A 22,757-nucleotide genomic window follows, 5' to 3' on the forward strand; every position below is an offset into this window, starting at 1 on the left:
ACCGATTTTTACTTAAGTTAAAAGTACAGAAGTAGCCTACTCGTTTTTAAAAGTACTTAAGTAGCCTATAAAAAGTAATTAAAGTAAATGTCAGTGCATTGTTTTATTATTGTTGCATTGTTGTATGTAATACTTACATTACCATATGCCTCTGAATAGGCTATGCCTGCCTACACTCTCAGAAAATAAAGTACATAATTGTACCTTTAGGGGTACAATGGCTTGTCACTGGGGCTGTACCCTCAATATTGTAGGCTACCTTAACCTTTAAAAGAAACGGTACATAGGCTATGTACCTTTTAATGCTTTTTGACCCTCAAAAAGGTATAGACCTTGAGGTCCAATAATAAGACCTATGGGGCACGTTAGTGTAGATTGTAGCCTACCTTGGGGGACAGAAATGGACTCCTACTGTACCCCTATTTCTGACAGTTATATCAATATAAAATTTATTTCTAGAACACAGTTCCAGTAGTGGGATTGAATAAGTGCACTCAATAACGTCCACAATGGTTTTGGACACCCAACTGGTGGACCTCACCTGATTGAAAGTAAATCAACAGCAATGACCCTGGCAGTGGTTTGTGAATTCATATAAGGCCATTCTTCATATAAAGCAGGTTATAAGGCTTTTCACTACTCTGTGTATTGCATTAATCAGACAAATACTGTTCATTTAAAAAGAAAAACGAACGTGGCTGCTGTTTGTGGGTTCAGTTCATCATGCAGTTTCCAGTGGCTTGGGTAACCTTCTTTAGTTAAAGGTGCTCTATGTATTTTTTTCTAAAATGAATCCTTTTTTTATTGCCTGTGTGTGAAGGGGTTGTAATCTCACATTAAAATGATCCACTTTGCGGGTTTTCCAATTACCTCTGAAAGCAAGTATTCTTATTTTTATGTGAAGGTGCCGGGTCGGATTTACCGCGAAATCCAGTGACGTGACCTGCATGCGCGCTCCCGAGCCTCTCGCCTCGTCTACTGACTTTGCACTCAACAGCGACGACACTGCAACTTATGACATATGCAACTTATGACATGTCTAATAATAACACTGTATTGTGTTATTGTATGGTAATAGCAAAGGTATGTCTGTGTGATACTTTAACGTTTCTTTTAACATAATAATAACAATTGTGGCCAAATAAGTGTTTGCAGTTTATAGCTGACATTTACATGATTAGGAAGTAATAGAAGCCTGTTGTTGCCGATGGAAATACGTGTTTGTATTTGGAAACGGACTGTAGCCTAATAACATGACTTACTGCTGAGCTATATATAAAATGAAGACATGTCCTCTTTTGCAATTATCCTTATGACTCTGCATTATTTTACCTGCTGTGTACCAACCAATCCAGCCCTTTTTACCTGTTAAAATGCCTTTAAATGTTGAAAACAACCCATAAAATGCAGTATTCTACTTACAACAAAATGATTGAAGCCAGTCTACATATTGCAATAAATAATGCAATCAATTTTCGGCAGACAGTGCTCGTTCATGAGTTCGAGCACGAGCACTCGCTGGAAAAATTATTGGTTGCAATCTGAAACTTCACCGCTAGAGGCCGCTGAAAACTCCATAAAGCCCCTTTAATGGACAGCTCAGCCAGTGAGAGGTTGATCTGATCTTAAACTGTGGCAGTTTATGAAAATGAATCATGTTCATGTGAGCGAGCGAGGTGAGTGGAAGCTTAACTTTACATGATGTCACAACCGCTATTCATCCAAGACAGGCTTGGCTAACTACTATAAAAATAAATTTAAAAAACGTGTAACGTTACGAACAACGCTTTTTTAGAAAACATGAAGAAATGTACAAAACCATATTCACACACACACACACACACACACACACACACACACACACACACACACACACACACAATATATATATGTGTGTATATATATGTGTGTGTATATATACAGCCTAGCACTCGCTCGTTTTCTCTCCTCTCGGCCTTCTCTGAACTCACCGCATTAACCATATAACTGCCGGTGCAAAATAAAACAGTAATTCACAACTAAAGAGTCTGTGCGCTATTAAAAGCGTATTAAGAGGTGGATTCATTCAAGGTATGACACCACTGAAGAGAACGTGATGTTAATCGAGAAGTTTTTGTTTACGGATCAAAAGAAGCATGGTAAGAGATAAATGTACTGATATCCTACTTTTAAGTCAGATAATTGTTTATTAATTTTTTTAAATGTCTGTGAATAAAATTGTGTTGAAGTCGATGTTATTTGGTGCTGAATAAGTGTCAAATCTGGGTAGGCCTAACGGCGTAATTCATAGCTCTTTCATTATTTCTCGAATCCTCCAGTAATCTGCAGATGTTGATCCATGAGAGAAGACATAAGAGAGGGGAAAACACGCTTACAAAAATACCCTTGTCCCTCAATTTTATTTTTCCAGTGACACTCTGAATTTGAAGTCGAGAAATGAGACACTCAATATCGTTTAATCTAAAATTGCTTGAAGTTGTTTTGCATCTAACATTTCAATTGCTATTAGTTACGGTCATTACTTAATTCTACAAAATTCAACTGTAGCCTATGCCCAACATTTATTGCAATGTAAAACCAAACATGTTTAATAGCCTACAGACAGGCAGTGTGACAATCATGTTCACAAGGTTTAACTGTCTTGGCTCCTCTTTGCAAATAACTTCAGAAAAAAAGAAGATTAATTTATTTTACCTAAACGTATTTGTTAGATGATATCAAGTGAGAGAGAGAGATTTAAATAGCCTTCATTAGTTGCTCAGGTCCTGTGATGAATGTCTCCTCCAGCGGTCATCACTGGATCCAGACAGATTCAGGTTGCCTGACAGCTATTATAAAGCAGAGAAATCAAAAGCTGTGTTCCTGCTTTTAAACCCACAACACACTAGCCTGGATAACACATTTACCAGAAGTACTCCAAACATAAAAACATCCTTATGAGATAATTATCTAAGGGTAGTCTATGACATTAACTGAAATGGCTGGACACAGTAGAGACGTCACCTCATCATAATCCATCACTGAATTCGGTACATCTAATGCCAAAGATGTGGACCCAAAATTATGAGGAAAAAAGATAGCAAGAAAAAAAATGATTTAATCATAAACATATTCAATAATGCACAAGTTTATTTTCATAAACTTTTTTATATCATGTTTTGTTTGACTTTTGCAAACTGATAAAAACTGAAGAAAACAGATTTACTGATCTTTTAATCATTATTCAAGGAATGTTATAATGCCCGTTATAATGCTCTCATTCATTTTATTTCAACCAAGTAAATAGATGGACTTCAAGAGTAGATTTTGCAAGTTGATTTGCAAGTTGTCATCTCACCCATGGTGGATTCTCTGCTTCTTTGACAAGGCTCCTTGTATAAAGATGAAAATGAGAAAAAAAATGGCCTACAGTCAAATGAAGGGTTGATTTTTGCATTTTTGTTGAGCCTGAACACCAGATGTACAGCAGTAGCCACTTCTTCTTGAGGAAGTTACAGCAATATTTATATTGATCTCTTGTTAGAAAGCCATGTGCAGTTGCAAGAGATGACAAAATGTGCACGTGTCTGATAACAAATATGTTGCAAATGAATGATTGAAAAACTTTGGTAAGACATTTAGTTTTGTTGAAACAATCAGACAGTTAATTCAATAGAAGGTAAACTATGTATTTTCAAACACACACACACACACACACACACACACACACACACACACACACACACACACACACACACATTCTGTTTTGAGAAGTGCATGAAATAGGATATTGGATAAAAGGAAATTCTGACTCATATTTTTATTTTCACTTGAAACACTGCTTTTACATTCTGCTGTTTTACCTTTGTAATCCAATCATGTATTTAAGTTTATTGTCTCAAAAAGCTCGTCTCATCTCATACTGAGCAATTGAGCTTATGTCACACATAATTGAAAATATTTTCCATGAGTGACAGGAAGTGTCAACTTCATTCAGTAGTCACTATTCAGCAATGCATCGTTTCATCTTGCTCCACAGAAAAGAAGAATGAATATGTTTACTGAATCTTGTGTAGTTTTCGTGATTAATTTTTTTTACCTCTGAATATTTATTTGTAAAATGTTGGATCTTATTTGTTAGATAAGAAACTTTTGCCAACATATATAGTTATTTATTATTGTAAATTAGTATTACCTGCATTATTTCAGGTCTTGTGATGTATCCCATAGATGTCTTATACGGCGGAGTCTCGAACGGCATCACCGGCGGCCATCTTGTCACAGGCAGGCTTTCTGGCGGGCTCTGTGGTACCTGATGTAAGGTGAGTGATCAGCACGAACACAAATACTCTTATCTCGCTGAAATATTGACGGATTTACAAACGGTTTGGTTTCTTACAAACGTTATTACAAGGCTGTAATTCCGAATGCTTGAACATGTTGAACATAATTATTCATATGTATGCAGTGTCATAACTACATCTCTGACGTTTATAACAAACCAAACCATTTGAAAATCGGTAGAAAATTGAGCAAGTTATGGTTATTTAAAAAGTACATGCAGCATTAAGATTAAAACACAATGTTACGAGTGAGCGAGCTGCCTGTGGCAAGATGGCCGCCACGTGCGGACGTCGACCTCCATTGGCCAGCAGCGTGCACGAGATATCTAGCCTTTATTATATGATATCTATGATGTATCCCCTCCAACAAATTACTGCAAATTGTGTGTAGATAAGAGTAGCCTATCAAAACTGTAAATGTCATGATTCTAAGGGATGCTCCTTTTTGCAAAAATGTAATATAAGTCTCAGGTGTCCCCAGAATGTGTCTGTGAAGATTCAGCTCAAAATACCCCACAGATAATTTTATTATACGATGACCGGGAAGGAACATGTTCAGTTCACTTAGTTTTGTCGTGGCCACGACATGTTAACTTGTGGGAACACGATGTAAAGTTGTCGCCATAAGATCCTATGTTGAGGGAACGATAGGCTATATTTTTCTTGTGGCTACGACTTAAATGTTGAAGGAATAACATATATTTCTCATGCTATGAATTAAATGCGTAAACAACCTGTGCGACCTCAGCAACCTGGTATTATCATAAATGTATTTGTGAATGTAAATGTATATTTATTTATAATCAAGAATGACAAAATAAGGGCGGAATTAAGAAATGATTAGGCCTATATTATATCCTAATATACTGCATGCAATGTAGCCTATAGACAAAAGCTGGCTCTCAGACAGCGTGTACCATGAGTATTAAGTTCTCTTTCATATGCGCTCAAACTGTCAAATACACACAAGGTTCACATGACCACAGTCCGTTATGTCGGTGAACGTAAACAGCAAGTAAAGAAATCGCATGTGTATATTAGATCTGTGTATTAAAGTGAAAGCAGTGTAATATACAGTAAATACTGCTATGCTGTTAATACGAATCAAAGGGAAAAAAACAGAAAATCACTCACTGCTCTTGACTGAATAACTTCAGTGGCTTTGATAAGAAAACATTTCTTAATTGAATGCTCTGGCGAGGAGATAAACATCACTCAGGGCGGGGTCTATGCTAATAGACTGTCAGCAGTCGTGGGCGGGGCCTGTTAAATGAGACACAAAAGCTACAATCTGCAAAGGCTTGTTCTGAGACACTGCTTATGATTTATGGGGATTAAAAAAGGAGTGGGTGGATTTTTACCTTTATATTGTGGCTGTGTACACACTGCCGACACACATTTATGTTCAAACACCATGTAAGAGTGAATTTTGCATAATGGGTCCCCTTTAAACAGCTGCATGAGCACCAGTGCAGATATGACTGTATTCATTCATCAAAGATTTATTTCATTACAATAAACCAAAGATTACAAAAAATAAAAACACTTAATATTAATACCCTCATGCCATAATTTAGGAATCAAAAACACAAATGTCTATGAAGAATTATATGTAAGCAAAGAGTCTTGATCAACTATAAAGGCACTTACTAAGCTGTTATTTTTGCAATACTTTCCTGTTTACCCAACTCACTGTTATTCTTTCATCTCTGTTGCAAATACGCTAGTCTTCTGGAGTTCAAGAGGAAAATTAAAGAATTTATGTACAATATTGCTGTGTAGGTGGCCATCTTATAGGAATCAATTTTACTACACATGCCTCCCTGTACAAAGACGAAAATTAATAGGATGTTGACTCTTGTCAAATTTTTGGTTTCCTTCATTGTGAAAAGATGAAAGTAGATAGAGATAGGACTATCAGCATCTGCTGCCACCATTATATCAGGAAGCACAGCATATTTTCAGAGATTGTTTAAAGGATTGTTTGTGTTGCCAAATGGATAAATTTGTATTTCAGTGTAGGAGCAAGTCATACGGTGTCCATTCAGTTTAATCTCATTTAATCCCAATGTTTTTAAAAGCTTTGGCAAAGCCATTGTAGTGTGTGTTGATGTCAGGGTGTACGTGGAGGATAATGCAGGTTACCCTCACCCTCCCAATCAAACACCCCACACTCCTCTTACAGTATGAACTAAGAAATTATTACAGGGGGAAACAAAGACAGAGTGCTGCACAAAGACAGAGACAGATCCTCCACTTTGTACAATGCAGATGTGCAACCACAATACTGGAGGACAGTTGCACATATGCATGTTTAACTCTCTAAATGGGAGGGTGTTTCCACAAGGAGTCTTGATGGGTTTAGCAAAGAAAATCTCTATAAAATGTGTCCCCAAAGTGTAGCCAAGTTAGAAATACACACTCACACACAGTGTGGGCAGGAACATTTCCTACTGAAACCTGCATGCCTTGGTATTTTATGAGAAAGGGTGCTGTTGTGCATTAGAACTGATAAATGTACCTCTTTATGCAACATGGACGTTTGTGCATTTGCACATAGTTTTCTTTGAGAAACTATTTAAAAATATTTAGAAACCATATTAATGAATCATTGCTTGCTGTTATATTGCTAAGCTACAATATGATTCTCTTCACAGGTACAAGCAAAGCTATCTGAACAGACTTGACTGTATGTGTAAACAAAGCAACAGCACAGTTTTGCCTGATGGTTTTTTTGTTTTGTTTTTTTGCCTAAATAATGCCACAGCAGCTCATCTTTCTTTAACAGTTAAATGGAGGTCTTACAGCAGCACCTTTTGCTGTTCCAAGTGTACGTGCATTCACATGTACACATTATTCACACATCACACTGCTCAGTTTAAAATGGTATTTTATGTCTACAGTCATTATTTTGGTATGAACATCGTACGTTATGTTTTGATGTAGGATATTCTGAAAATTGCTTTCTGAATACCGTGATGTTTTCTATTGTTCTGCACCAACATAATTGAATCTATTCATTCCAATAAACCATTATTGCCTTTACAATATTAAATAAAACAGATGTGCTGATGCTGGGAAATGAGAGGTGCATTAAAAGATATAAGACCAGGGAACGCTTAATGATTGATTTTAAGTTGTCAACAATCCTAGATGACAGTAAAATGGAATGCAATCCACATCAACAGCTGAAAAAACGGGTTCACTGTCCGATTCAAAATTCCATCAGTCATGCACATCTGGGAAATAGAGGAGGGTAATCAATCCATGATGGAAAAGTTTGTCTGTCCAGCTCATGGATTTTTATATATCATGAGTCTGTTTGTCAATTTTTGACTTCAAGTGCTCTTTGTAAGCCAAAATGTCCCCATTCCATTTGGTGATGGTCTGCATCTCACAAACCCAAATTTCCTGAGCCACCTAGAATGAGATAGAAAACTCATCCATCACACAATCCAGATCACAGTCAAATGTAAAAGCAACATCCTAATTAGACACACTAATAATCTAAGATATGATCCATTTACTGGCTTTGTACAATAAGACATACCTGCTGAATAAGTCTGAAGTCGTGGCTAACTAGCATCATTCCTCCCTCAAACTCACTGATGGCCTCAGCCAGAGCATCAATTGTCTCAATGTCCAAGTGATTAGTTGGCTCATCCAGAAACAGCATGTGGGGATTCTGCCATGCGAGCCAGGAAAAACACACCCGACACTTCTGGCCATCTGACAAGTTCCTGATGGGGCTGACCTGTATAGAAGGGATATGACAATTAAGTACAGTGTGCTGTATTGTTTGGCCTTCAAAATAATGTAGCACTCATGTTAACACCCCTGCACATTAAACACAACCACACACATACCTGCTGCTTCCCTGTCAGGCCGTAACGTCCAATGATCTTCCTCATCTCCTCTTTCTCTTTGATTTCTGGGAAGCACTTCATCATGTACTCCAGAGGAGACAGGTCAAGCTCTAGCTGCTCAGTCAGATGCTGCAGGACAAAGACAATGCAAGAGCATTTACTGTACAAACAATTGCCAATACTTAAAATGTATGCGCTTATTATTTCAAATTATGAAGAAACAAATCATCTGACTATCATCAGGGGGCGCATTACAGAAAGATCCTAACTTTAGAGTCCTATCTTACCTGTCTGGTAACCATGGCAATTTCAGTTAGGACCTCATTTAGGACAAAAGCTATTTCAAAATGACATTTCTTAAGTCCATAATCTTATCTTAACGAATATTACAGAAGCATACTAACTCCACAAAAAATCCTAAAAACTGTCTTAACTTTAGGACAACCCCAATGGTGTCCAAACTTCAAAATTATTTGAAAGCCAACTATAAAAATCACATAATAATAGGCCTGTCTGAGAATGGTGTCACATTTATTAATGAAACAAGATAAAGAACTGCGATGTTTGATGGTGGAAAGACTTTGTGAACACCCAAATGATGTGCTGCATTTTGACGACAAAACTCTGACAAAGAATTACAGGCTCCTATGAAATAAAAGGCTTAGGCTTTGCCTTTTCTACCAAGCTTATCAAAACTTCAGTTAATGAAAAGCACCACTTTTTTTTTTTCCTCCATTCTCCAGTTTTTCCGTTTTTACTTCACAGCAGCTGTTTGCGTCATTGGTTGCTTGGTAACAGACCTGAGAGTTGATTACCTAACTCGATGGAGGTGTTTAAGATTTCCTAACTACAGATAAGATGAGATTTTGTAAGATAGGATAAGAATCCTAAATCAACTTCTATGAAGTTTCTATGAAGACGGTACCTGGTGATACCTGCCAATCTTGACATGTGAATGCTTTCTTATCATTCCGTCTGTGGGGAGAAGCTGCGAGAGATAAAAATACAAACCAATTAATGCTAATGACTTTAAAACTCACTTTTTAGAAGACGTTTAACTGTCAAATCAATCTCTTTTTCATAACTGACCTCTCCCATTAGTAGCTTGAGAAGTGTGGACTTCCCTGCCCCATTGGGACCCACAAGTGCAACTCGTGTGTCCAGGTCAATGCCAAACTCCAAGTTCTTATAAATAAAATTCTGTAAAAATAAAATAAAATAAAATTCAACGAAAACAATTTTTATGATATATTTGCGTGTGCTACTGTTTTTCAGTCCAAATGCCCGTTTTCACCAAGAATAACTATAACAATATCTATAGTAGCATCCACACCAACGCACAATAACATTCTGTTTATTATAAGTAAGCTCTGCAGTTATGTTGTCTACTGCTTGAGCTCTTTAAAGTGGAGTGGATTCTGATTGGAAGTCAATGTTTTTATTGTTCATCAACTGGAAAAAACTTGTTCTGAAAATGATTCCATTAATATTGTTCCTTTGTGGCTTTATCGTTATGGCTGTAGTGTGGAATTCACCATTCTTTAGGAATTAGACAGCTTACTAAAACTTTAGAACATAATACAGCATATGACAGCTTACAGTATGAGTGCTGAAACAAAAATATCCCAAAAAGACAATACTGTGTAAATGATCTAGGAACAGGCTGTTGACTCACTGTGTCATTGGAGTATCTGAAGCTGACATTCTGCACCATGATGACAGGAGGCGGGATCTTCCCACAAGGGGGAAAATAAAACGACAAGGTCTGAAGGATAAAGGTGTGGTTAAAACTCTGATAAACACCTGACAATTTCATCTTTAAAAGCAAACTCAGTGCCTTCTAGAGCCCAAAGCTTAAGCTGTGTTTATAGCCACCACAGTAAATGTTGGCTTAGTAAACTGTTAAAGGGATACTCCACCGTTTTTTCATATTAAACTATGTTATTCCCTTAGCTAAGACGAGTTGATACATACCTCTCTCGTCTCAGTGCGTGCACTAAATCGCTCTGTCTTGCGGCGAAACTTTGTTAGCCCAGTTCATTCAATATGTGCCAAGCAAAGAAGCTACAAAACACCTCCACGTTTTCCCTATTTAAATACAGTTACTCGCGTAGTGTAACTCGACCTAGGACGGTGACACAAAACAAAACATTGCGCTTTTCTAAGCGTGTAAAATGGATAACTATATTGTATGGCGGAATTCCATAGCAAGTGCTTGGAAGCACTTCGACTTCGGCGCAGTTTTCACTAAATGCTTCTCACTTTTCACTTCTTTTGTCTTAGCCATTGCATTTGTCAGTTGAACAAAGTGAGCATTTCTAAACTGATGCTTTATGCCGATCACAGGTGTTGGGCAAGAGAAAATGGCATGGAAAAACTCTAAATGCTACAGTGTGTTATTGTTGATGTGTGTTTGTCTGTGTGACAAACCTTATCATTCACGACACGAGCTGTTAGGCCAGAGGCCACCATTTTCTGCAGTGTTTTTTCTTTGCTTTGAGCCTGGCGAGCTAGCTTTGCAGAGCCGTGACCAAAACGGGCGATATAGTTCTACAAGAGATGAAGGGAATAAGTTTGACATTATTTGTGCAATGGCATACCTCTGGTGAATATTTCTGTGGCAACAGAGCAATAAAAGAATGATGAAATAAGAGAAAGTGCAATTCAAACAGTAAGGCCACAAGGCTACACTGTTTCACCTTCATGTGAGCTATCTGGTCCTGCTCCCAGTTGTAGCGCTTCATCTGATTTTCTTCCAGTTCCTCCCTGGTCTTCACATACTGGTCATAGTTACCCTAAAATTGCATACATAACAGACTTTACCGCTCTCATACTGTAACTTTGTTACTGTTAATATATGTGATAAGTGTGCCAATAAACCAGACAGTTCATAATTAGCAACAGTAATAAAAGCATCAGATTTCAGGCCTTTTAAGGCTTGACAAGTACATAGCCAGCAAGTAATTTTGCGTTTAATAGCCGTCCAAACACAGCCCTGATGTCTAGGCAAAAACAATACAAAATTTGGGCCGTCAGTGAAAATCTAAGACGTCTAACCATAGCCCAAAAATAGACGCACAAGCTACGCGTAGAACCTCTCAAAGAAATTAAACCAAACACCTTGTATTCACTGTTGACTTTGCTTGAATGATGGAATATCATAAATCTTGCAAGTTATTTTGGCAAAAACAACATGTAACCAAATTCAAGGTTATTTTGTCTAGAAGTGGGTTAATTATAGTCGGACTATAGTTAACTGAAACGGTGAAATGACAGCTATTGGTTGCTGGGTAGCAATACAGATTTTTGGAGACAATAAAGCTTTTACATCCAACCTCCTAAACACTGATGGAGCTTCATTCAATAATATCTGAATGTACTGCATATTTTCAAAAAAGGTGTGACATTACATTAAAAAATTCCCTCATGCTATTCCAAACCTGTATGAGTTTCATTCTTCTGTAGAACTTAGAAGAAGATATTTCTATTTCCATTGTATTGACAAAAACATTAAGACATTTCTCAAAAAACCTTCTTTTATGTTTCACATAAAAAAAAGGAAGTCATACAGTTTAGAGTGAGGGTGAGTAACTTATGAGTTTTGAATTTTTGGATGAACCATCTCTTTAAATGCATTCAATAGATTCTCCAAATATTAAACTGTAAAAAAAAAAAACAAAAAAAAACACGACCAAAACAGCACTCACAGTGTAGTACTTGAGCTTCCTCTGGTGGAGATGAATGATATTCGTGCACACGCCATTGAGAAAGTCTTGAGAGTGTGAGATGAGTACAAGGATGCGCTTAAAACTGAAAAAAAAAAAGTTGTTAGACATCATAAGAAAAACATATTCTTTTTGAAAAAAACTTGTTTCAAAAATATTCCCTGGTGTGCCTTAAGCTACAATTCCTAGGCATTTGTCTTACATGAAACTTGACATTTAATTTTTTTGCATGCAAATTACCATCTCGTTATTGGCACACTAGAAAATCCAATGAACAGTGCTCACGACTTAAGTTCTTCTTCCAGCCACACACAGGCATCCAGATCCAGGTGGTTAGTAGGTTCATCTAACAACAGCATGAAGGGCTTTATGAACAGGGCTCTGAAAGAGGGAAATTAGACAAAGGGAGATTAAAGAATGTAGGAAATGTATTAATATTAGTGTATGTATTAAATTGGTAAACTATAATTTGACCTGAGATTTTAGTCCACTCATAAGTGAAGATGACAAATCAAATCCACGAAATGAGCTTCATTACAGTGAAAATATAATACTACATATAAAATGAATTAGGAAAATGTTAATGTTTGAATATGTTTTTATAAAGTTAGCAACCAACTGCATTTTGCAGTTATATAAAGAAAATTTCATTCTGACATTGAAGAAACATTTAAATGCCATTTTCATACCTGGCAAGGGACACACGCATCCTCCAGCCTCCACTGAAATCTTTCAGTTTTTTTCGCTGCATAGCAGGGGTAAAACCCAGTCCAAAGAGGATTCGTGAGGCTCGAACTTCAGCTTTGTCTGCGTCCAACTCCTCCAAACGCTCATAGATCTCCATCAGCTTCTCACACTCTGCTGTAGTGAGGAGAAGAAGAGCAGAGAAAATGGGCCATATATATATATATATATATATACACACACACACACACACACACACACACACACACACACAGGTATGTATATGTGTATATATATATATATATATATATATGTGTGTGTATATATATATGTGTGTGTGTGTGTGTGTGTGTGTGTGTGTGTGTGTGTGTGTGTGTGTATATATATATATATATATATATATATATATAATATGACTATATACGTATATATAGATATATATAACATGACTATATACGTATATATTTAAAAAAAAAAATATATATATATATACACTCACCTAAAGGATTATTAGGAACACCTGTTCAATTTCTCATTAATGCAATTATCTAATCAACCAATCACATGGCAGTTGCTTCAATGCATTTAGGGGTGTGGTCCTGGTCAAGACAATCTCCTGAACTCATTATGCCACGTATAATTAAGGCAGTTCTGAAGGCGAAAGGGGGTCAAACACAGTATTAGTATGGTGTTCCAAATAATCCTTTAGGTGAGTGTATATAACCAATGATAAGAGTTGAATGGCCAGGTCTCTTTACTTATAATGTATTAGCGTATATCACGCATATAACGTATAGCAAAAACCTGATGCATGTGGGTGTACGATGCAATGTGGATGAATTAATGAAATATGTGCATAACTCACAGTCCTCATGAGCCAATCGCTCAGCCTCCTTTTCTAGCTTTATCCTCTCTTCATCAACCTCCATAACACACTGCAGTGCTGTCTTCTCACTAGGGGCCATCTCACGCGTCAAGTGGTAGATGTCTATGTGTTCTGGGATGGGAACTTCTCGGTGACCAATAGCAGACAGGAGCATGGACTTGCCTACAAAGAGCGTTCAAGAATATTCCCATTCATAGATGCCCCTAACGTTTATTATATATGCTTATGAGAATGTCTTGTTAATAGGTTACTGTAAATTGTCATGGTAGCTATGGTACAAAGTCATACAAAATTTTACACACAGGTCTGTCAATATAAAATGTAGGGATAAACCGATCCTGAATTTTCATTGCAGATTCCAATATTTTTACATGCAAATTGGGCAATTTTTTTTTCTTTGTTTAAGCAAATGTATTTGTAGTTCATTTGCTCTATAACAGGCCAAACTGGCCTTAAAAAAAATAAAAAATAAAATAAATATATATATATATGTAGTCATTTCAAATTAGAGGCAACCACTGAATTTAATCATTATCCAAACAAAGATGCTACACACATGTAGCATTCACAGTTGTTTTTTATTTAAATTATATTGCATAATTTCAAGATTTAAAACAAAACAGAATGGTCTGACTTTAAGGGTGTATTCACACCTGCCTCGTTTGGTTCGATTGAATCGAACTCTAGTTCGTTTCCCCCCTTGGTGCGGACCTTTTGGGCAGGTGTGAATACAGCAATCGAACTCGGGTGCGGACCAAACAATCGAACCGAGACCCAGCTGAAGAGGTGGTCTCGGTACGGTTCCAAACGAACTCTGGTACGGTTCGTTTACGGTGTGAACATGAACCAACCCAATTGCAGAAAACTGCGCCTTTTATTTGACTGCTCTTATGAGGATACGGACATTTTGGCATAATGGTGTCTAAAGCGAGCGAGCAAGAGCGCGCGCACGGCAGAGAGAGAGGGAGCGAGAGACCTTGCGTGCGTGTGCCAGCTAGTGTGCCTCACGAAGCGCATGTAAGGAATCAAGCAATCAATTGTCGGTGCGGGCGGGCTTTTATCTATACCATATAGTTTCTTCATATTGCGTTTGTAGAGAATAACACCAAATCAGTAAAATAACAAATATTACATTACGAAATATCTCCATGCTGAGCCTGTTTGTGCACTTCCTGCTTTTCCCTGCTTGAGAATTCCTGTCCAATGAATGGACGACCTTAGCACACGTGTGGTTTTGTTTACACATTTTGGTTCACTTGTAAAAAGAGCAGTGTGAAAGCGAACCGTACCAAACAAAAAAAATCAACATCCTATTTGGTCCGGACCAAAGCAAGTGAACTATCGGACTTTCTTGGTGTGAATACACCCTAAATTTGTGAAATTATGCTACATAGAACACCTGCACAAGACAAAAACAGCAGACGGACTGAATGAAAATTCACTCTCTGCCAGTAGATGGTGCTTATGGAACAACAGCAGTTTCTTTGGGTACCGCTGTACAACAAGCAGCGCTGGCTTATAGGCATTATATGGAGGTAAGTTTTCTGAAGACAGTCCTTTAGAGATACATTCATTTAAACCCCAATACCCAATTCAATATTTATATAATTTTTTTCTATATTTCAAGCATTTTTGTGCCTGGTACCGTGTTTGCTCTGATGCCGCACGTGTTCTCTTTTTTGCATCCGTCTTCAGTGTTTCCCATCTCTAGTCTGTGTTAACATCCTATTTACAGATTTTAGGAAATTACTGCAATGCAGTCTATGTGGAAATAGAGATCTTTTCAACAGAAAGTCCATAAAAGAGATCGGCTAAAATAAAAGCGTTAAATAAAAGTGTTTGGATCAAAAACTGTCCGGTTCCGATTTCTGGACGATTAACCAGTGCATCTCAAATACAAATCTTAAGAAGCAATGGAAGTATCAGCCCCAATGTCCCTTAACTTTCATACCTGTGCCATTGAGACCAATGAGACCATAGCGCCGGCCGGAATTGAGCTCCAGGCTTGTGTCGCTCAGTAACTCTTGGCCATGAAAGGTGAGCGACAGACTGCTGATGTGAACATCAGTGCTGTTGGGGTGGGAGGCCAAGACGCCGGTCACTGCCCGTGCCTCCAACTTACGCATCTCAAACTCATCCAGCTCCTTAGCCAGAGCGGCGACATCTACAGAAAAAAGTGAAAAAAGCAACATAGAAAAGATAAGTGAATGTAAGAGGAGAGGAGAGCAAAGCTTATAAAGCTTGTTTTTAAAGCAAAAATTATTTTTCATGTAAAGAATAATTGGCAACGAGTCAAAAATCATCCACACCAGAGTTAATGAGCATTATTTAGCACAGAGTCAATTATACTGCTTATACTACAGTTACCAAGCCCAAGACTTTGTTCAGATGTTTTATTTCAACACATTTGTTCGATTTTTGCCCTTAAAATGCTTGTGTAGGACTAATTTCTTATGCATCTCATCCCAAGCCTAATTCCAAAATGTCATTTTAGAGCTAGTAATGGAGGCCGTTGACGTACAGTTATGAGAGAGAGAGAGAGAAAGGCTCTCAACAGTGTTCTGTAGCAGCAAAGCTATTGTAACTGCTTAGAAACATGAGAAATGTCATGCAGCTTTTCAGTTGCATGCTAATTTATCGAAAAAGTTGATCACAGGACGGCTCTGACAACAAATTTCTGTGCGCATGTATGTTTCTTGCTGTGTGCGATCGTGTCAGTAGATAGCAGGAAAAAGAGGCCGTGTTTTCTATAGATAATAAAAGTAATCTAGTGGAAAAAAGATGGAAATTTTGTTATTTTACGCTATTGTTTGTCATATTGGTTAGCTTGGTCAGTGCCTTTGAAAACTGAAAGAATTTGGCGAAGTGATATGGAACTTTAATGCAGTCGACAGACATGGACGTATGTAATAGCAGTGCTTTAAATGGAAAATAACTGTACACCTTAGAACAGGGGTGCCCAATCCTGTCCCTGGAGAGCCACCTAACTTCAAGTTCAGATCCAACCCTGATACAACTCCCCTGTCTGTAATTATCAAGCACTCCTGAAGATCTTAAAGTTCACCCAAAAATGAAATTTGTGTCATCATTTGCTCACCTTTGTGTTGTTCCAAACCTGCATGAGTTTCTTTCTTCTGATGAACACAAAATAAGTTATTTTGGGAGACTATGGTTAACCAAACAGTTGATGGACCCCATTGACTTCCATAGTATGGAAAAATACTATGGAATACTATCAACAGAGGAAAGAAACTCATACAGGATTGGAACAACATGAGGGTGAGTAAATGTTTAGAGAATTAAAATGTTTGGGTGAACTATCCCTTTAATTAGCAAGTTCATCAACCAATCAGAACAGCAGTTATTGTACTTAAATCATGCACAGCTGGTATTCAGTAAAATGTCAAGTAAATTATGTTATAACAATAGCTATGTTTGTTTATAAATGGAGTCTGACTCTGCTAAGGGCCTTATATGAGTGTGAACTGTCAAAAATGTTGGAAGTACACAGTGTGGGTGAATAATCACTTGTCTAAATGTCTCTTTCTCTCTTCTAACTTAATAAACACACCTCCATTTGCCTCCCCATTAGTTACTGCACAATTCTCTTGGCCATCCGGAAGCTCTCCTTCTCCGTTCACCTCATCATGCTTTTTCGAACGCTGTCGAGCTTTGGCAGCCTCCTTCTTCTTTGCAGCCTTCTTCTTAGCGAGATCTGATGGCATGGCTGCGGAGTAAGTAAAATAACCTGTGAGTTTTAAAATTTCAAATTACATTTTCTAACTTTAGAATATTTTCATACTCACATGAGCTCTTATATAAATTACCGTCCTACTACACACATAAATACAGATCAACTGGTGGACCTCACCTGATTGAAAGTAAATCAACAGCAATGACCCTGGCAGTGGTTTGTGAATTCATATAAGGCCATTCTTCATATAAAGCAGGTTATAAGGCTTTTCACTACTCTGTGTATTGCATTAATCAGACAAATACTAGTGGTGTCAACAATAATCGATTCGGCGATGCATCGCAATGCGGGGCATGCACGATTCAGCATCGATGCGGCAAAGTGCCATAATCGATTATGTCACTGTTTTAGGGGTGTAACGATACGCGTATTCGTACTAAACCGTTCGGTACAAGGCACGCATTTTCAAACCGAACGGTTATTTCAAATGTAAGCGCGTCGCGAGCGCGCTCATAATGTAGACGCTGGCGCGACCACAACATCGAATGGCAAACGCAATGTAAGCGGAACGAAACTGAGCTACTCGTGACGGACTGTTTATCAGTTTGGACCAACGCAGCGCGAGCCGATCTTATACTACACAGCGCTAAGAGATCCAGTAAAGAAAGCATTTGAACTCGCCACTAAAGTAATAACATCGCTGCGAGATCTAGTGAGAAACATTCACATTTCTCCGTTATTAACGGATCAAACAGCGCTGAGGAAACCAGGAAGAAACATTGTGACATGATGAACTATATCCAGGCTATAATGCTTTCAAGTATGTCTGATTTATTTCGACATTATGAATAACATTGCTGCCCTCAAATGTTAATCTGAACTAAAATAAACATTTGTTTATAAGCACAAAAAATTACATTAATTTTTTTCCAAGGAGATGTTTTGTTGTATATGCTCCTAAGAAGAGTCAATTATAGCTCGATCATTGCTCAAAGAAAAAAATGTCATACTTTATGATGTTAGTTTTAATAAAAAAGAATAAAAAAAAAATCAAGGAAATTTCTCTGGCATTTCTTTCTTTTTGCTGTATCGAAAACGTACCGAACCGTGACACAAGTGTATCGTATTGAACCGAACCATGAATTTTGTGAACCGTTACACCCTACACTGTTTATTTTCTGGCCTTGAGTTGGACAATAAAGTTGAAATTTAATTTCAAATGGTTCTCAAGCTGAGAGAAGAGAAACATTTCTCATTCAAAGCACTGAAAGCAGTGATTTATGCTTTCTTTTTCAGGTTTGAAAATGCCATATCCAATACCCTGTACCATTCAATTTTATTTTATTTAATGACATTTATGTCAAAGATACAGGAGAGTGATAATACACACATAGCAGCCAATAAAATCTGTTGTTCAATATCTGACTGCTTGTATTGCCTCATGACTGATGAAAATTTTGCCTTGTTGTGTGCAGTAGAATTTTGATGCATCGCAATGCATCGTAGAATCGAATTGAATCGAATCGTTACCTGGTGAATCGTAATCGAATCGAATCGTGAGGGCAGTGCCAATGCACACCCCTAACAAATACTGTTCATTTAAAAAGAAAAACGAACGTGGCTGCTGTTTGTGGGTTCAGTTCATCATGCAGTTTCCAGTGGCTTGGGTAACCTTCTTTAGTTAAAGGTGCTCTATGTATTTTTTTCTAAAATGAATCCTTTTTTTATTGCCTGTGTGTGAAGGGGTTGTAATCTCACATTAAAATGATCCACTTTGCGGGTTTTCCTATTACCTCTGAAAGCAAGTATTCTTATTTTTATTTGAAGGTGCCGGGTCGGATTTACCGCGAAATCCAGTGACGTGACCTGCATGCGCGCTCCCGAGCCTCTCGCCTCGTCTACTGACTTTGCACTCAACAGCGACGACACTGCAACTTATGACATGTCTAATAACACTAATAAACGAGTTTCCAGCATGTTGTGGTGGGATGCTTTCTCCGGTGTGTTGCGTCTACGTCTACAGCTGGATCAAACAGACATAACGTGCAAATAACCATCAGTTTATGTCCGTGGTCTGTGTGATACTTTAACGTTTCTTTTAACATAATAATAACAATTGTGGCCAAATAAGTGTTTGCAGTTTATAGCTGACATTTACATGATTAGGAAATAATAGAAGCCTGTTGTTGCCGATGGAAATACGTGTTTGTATTTGGAAAACGGACTGTAGCCTAATAACATGACTTACTGCTGAGCTATATATAAAATGAAGACATGATCTCTTTTGCAATTATCCTTATGACTCTGCATTATTTTACCTGCTGTGTACCAACCAATCCAGCCCTTTTTACCTGTTAAAATGCCTTTAAATGTTGAAAACAACCCATAAAATGCAGTATTCTACGTACAACAAAATGATTGAAGCCTCTACATATTGCAATAAATAATGCAATCAATTTTCATGAGTTCATGAGTTCGAGCACGAGCACTCGCTTGAAAAATTATTGGTTGCAATCTGAAACTTCACCGTTAGAGGCCGCTGAAAACTCCATATAGCCCCTTTAATGGACAGCTCAGCCAGTGAGAGGCTGATCTGATCTTAAACTGTGGCAGTTTATGAAAATGAATCATGTTCATGTGAGCGAGCGAGGTGAGTGGAAGCTTAACTTTACATGTCACAATCGCTATTCATACACACATACACACATTCATGGACAGGCTTGGCTAACTACTATACAAATAAATGTAAAAAACGTGTAACGTTACGAACAACGCTTTTTAGAAAACATGAAGAAATGTACAAAACCATATTCACACACACACACACACACACACACACACACACACACACACACACACACACATAATAGCCTATATATGTGTGTGTATATATATATGTGTGTATATATATGTGTGTATATATATATATATATATATATATATATATATATATATATATATATATATATATATATGAAGAGTTCAGATGTAAAAGCCTCTAAGTGCCATCTGAAATTTTCTTCTAGAATGATCATTTTTATCAAGCTCGTATATTTAAGTTCAGTAATTTCACTTAAATGACAATTAATAGGTCATTTTCATTGCCATTAAGAGGCTTTTGCATCTGAACTCTTCATATATAGTCTATATATATAGCCTAGCACTCGCTCGTTTTCTCTCTACTCGGCCTTCTCTGAACTCACCGCATTAACCATATAACTGCCGGTGCGAAATAAAACAGCAATTTCACAACTATAAAGAGTCTGTGCGCTATTAAAAGCGTGTTAAGAGGTGGATTCATTCATTCAAGGTATGACACCACTGAAGGCCTTGGTGTGAAATGCACCGCCCACTAGTATATATAGCCTATGTATATATCGTGTCAGAACACCGGCATAGGGCCTTGTTAGCCAACTAGCGCTTTAGTGACATCTGTATTTGAGAGTTGAGGAGTTCACAATATAAAAAATATAAACGTACAGTCGTGTATGGCTTAATTTGTATCAAAGGTTAGGCATCGGTGACATACTGAAATGAGAGCAATTCGCGTTCAAGACCCGAATACAGCTCAGCTCAAATACAAACAGTATAAGCTGGATATTACCTAATTTACAGTATATTTATGTCTCATACACGTAATGATAGATTCAAGAAAATACTGGCAAGCTGAAACAAAGTAAAATGGGTGTTTAATAGACGTACCTTTCCGAGAGTCTGAGCTAAGCGCAGTTCCCTGAGACACGCGCACAGGCAGCGGCACTGGCAGCCGCGGCTCGCGCACTCGCTCACACACTCACACACTCAGAGGCGCGCGCTGACCGTATTTGGTGAAGACGAGCAGAATCAGATCACCGCCTGCTGGAGAGCCGAGCTGAGCTGAGCCGAACCACGCTTCACCACGCTGAAGAATATGCTGTAACGTGTAGCCTACACTGAATTGTACTGAAAACAAAAATCAATATTGTAATCTTAATTCACAAATTATTATTATTATTATTATTATTATTATTATTATTATTATGCAATATCACTATATAATTTATATGCAATATCACTTTTTATATATCTGGGACCCAGGAATAGACTTTTATCCACTGTAGTGGACATTATATTTGAGTGAATTTCTCTGACACCATACATGTCACTGTTTTAAGCCTGTGTAAAGAGCACATTCAGGGCTTTTCAGGGATACCAAACGTTTGGAGGTTTCAACAACAACTTCTCATTGGTCATTAATGATAAAATGTAGCACTCTTATTGGAAATATGATAATTAGTAATTATCGTTTAAATCTGACACATTTTCTAATTGTTTGTCATAGCCTAAATCAACATCCCAGGAAAATTTTATGGTTTCTAATCAAAATATGACTTTCTGTTACAAAACAGGGCATTGATTTCATACATGTCCACTGCAGAAGACACCAGGACTTAATGTTTATCAGACATTTTGGTAGACACAACAAGGGAAAGTATATAGCTATCAATATACCTTAAATATGAGATATTATTATGAAAATGTTGCCAATTATTACTCCCATTATGTCACTTCTTTTTCATGACATGTTGCCTCAAGAACACATATGCAAATTAGATACAGTGTATGGATACATTATATTGATATATATATATTATGGATTTTTTTTAAATCTCATTATTTTGCCTATAGGCTACATATCATGTCTACAACTGAGTGCTGTTACCCACTACAGAGGACATAGCATAAGATATGAATAAAATATATTTTTTTCAACCCCCGTTAGAAACTTAGAGCATAAGAAACAAAAGGGGGAAAACAATGTAATGTTTTTTCTTTTCTTTTTTTCTTCTTCTGGGTCTTAGGAGGATAACAGTTTTGTTAAAACTGAACAATACGCAGTATAGGCCTACGAGTAAAATAAATAGTGATAGTTCTTCTCCCCCTCTTGATCTTCTCATTTGCCTCATCTTTTGGTTTCCTGTCGGTCGGTTTCGGTGTTGGTATTCCATTCATGTTTAACAGTGCTTTGCTCAGGGTAAGGTAAGGAAAGGTAACTGTTGATCTAGGAGAAATGTAAGGCTTTAACCCCGCCACTCCCGCACAGCGGAGCATAACCTCATACTATGAGAAAGGCTTTTGCACAACAGTGCATTACTTGTTACAAAAGTTTTCTTTACAGTAGCCTATGTTGCTCCATTCTACTGTCTGGAGCCTAGCCTATATTTAAACATGTAACTTAATAAATAACTTTGCCTGCTTTAAAGGCTTTGCGAGTCTTTCCTTTTATCACTGATGATGTTTCAAGCTAAAGTGATTATAACTTTCGTTAGTTAGGCTATCTAAACGTTCAGGTTAAATCCTACGTTTTCCTATCAGTTCTAAGAAAGACCTTTACCTTTAAAGAATAAGAGGTTAAAGGATAACAACAACTTTATTGGAGTGTCAGATTAATTATATTTGGAGTCAGATAAATATTTGAATTACGTCATCCTTCAACTGCCTTTTTTCCGATTATTGGTTCAAAATAGCAGCGTAAGCTTCCAGCCTCACAAGTGAAATAAGTAGTGATAAATGTTTTTTGTTTTTTAATTAAAAAGAGTT

General features: G+C 37.4%; 1 protein-coding gene across 1 annotated transcript; it reads right to left on the reverse strand.

Moving 5' to 3' along the window:
- Positions 1–5,793: 5,793 nt before the first annotated feature.
- On the reverse strand, positions 5,794–20,986 carry abcf2b (ATP-binding cassette, sub-family F (GCN20), member 2b). The gene is made up of 15 exons (XM_079867044.1): positions 20,880–20,986; positions 17,055–17,210; positions 15,435–15,647; positions 13,463–13,645; positions 12,603–12,774; positions 12,199–12,294; positions 11,896–11,998; positions 10,888–10,983; positions 10,619–10,738; positions 9,864–9,953; positions 9,278–9,388; positions 9,114–9,176; positions 8,189–8,317; positions 7,873–8,076; positions 5,794–7,742 (listed from the first exon to the last, which is right to left on the reverse strand). Exons 2-15 carry the CDS (start codon positions 17,206–17,208, stop codon positions 7,626–7,628), a joined length of 1,851 nt encoding a protein of 616 aa, XP_079723170.1. The 5' UTR covers positions 17,209–17,210; positions 20,880–20,986; the 3' UTR covers positions 5,794–7,625.
- Positions 20,987–22,757: the final 1,771 nt, after the last annotated feature.

The sequence above is a fragment of the Squalius cephalus genome (genome assembly GCF_949319135.1).
Source record: "Squalius cephalus genome assembly, chromosome: 3".
Classification (NCBI taxonomy): Eukaryota; Metazoa; Chordata; class Actinopteri; order Cypriniformes; family Leuciscidae; genus Squalius; species Squalius cephalus.

What these genes read in the sequence shown, in the direction of transcription:
- abcf2b (XM_079867044.1), bottom strand. Translation starts at nt 17,208, where the DNA reads ATGCCATCAGATCTCGCTAAGAAGAAGGCTGCAAAGAAGAAGGAGGCT. An exon ending in CTCGTGTCGTGAATGATAAG is followed by an intron (nt 9,954 to 10,618) that starts GTTTGTCACACA and finishes TTTATCCTTCAG; the next exon opens with ACCTTGTCGTTTTATTTTCC. An exon ending in TCAAGCTACTAATGGGAGAG is followed by an intron (nt 9,177 to 9,277) that starts GTCAGTTATGAA and finishes TATCTCTCGCAG; the next exon opens with CTTCTCCCCACAGACGGAAT.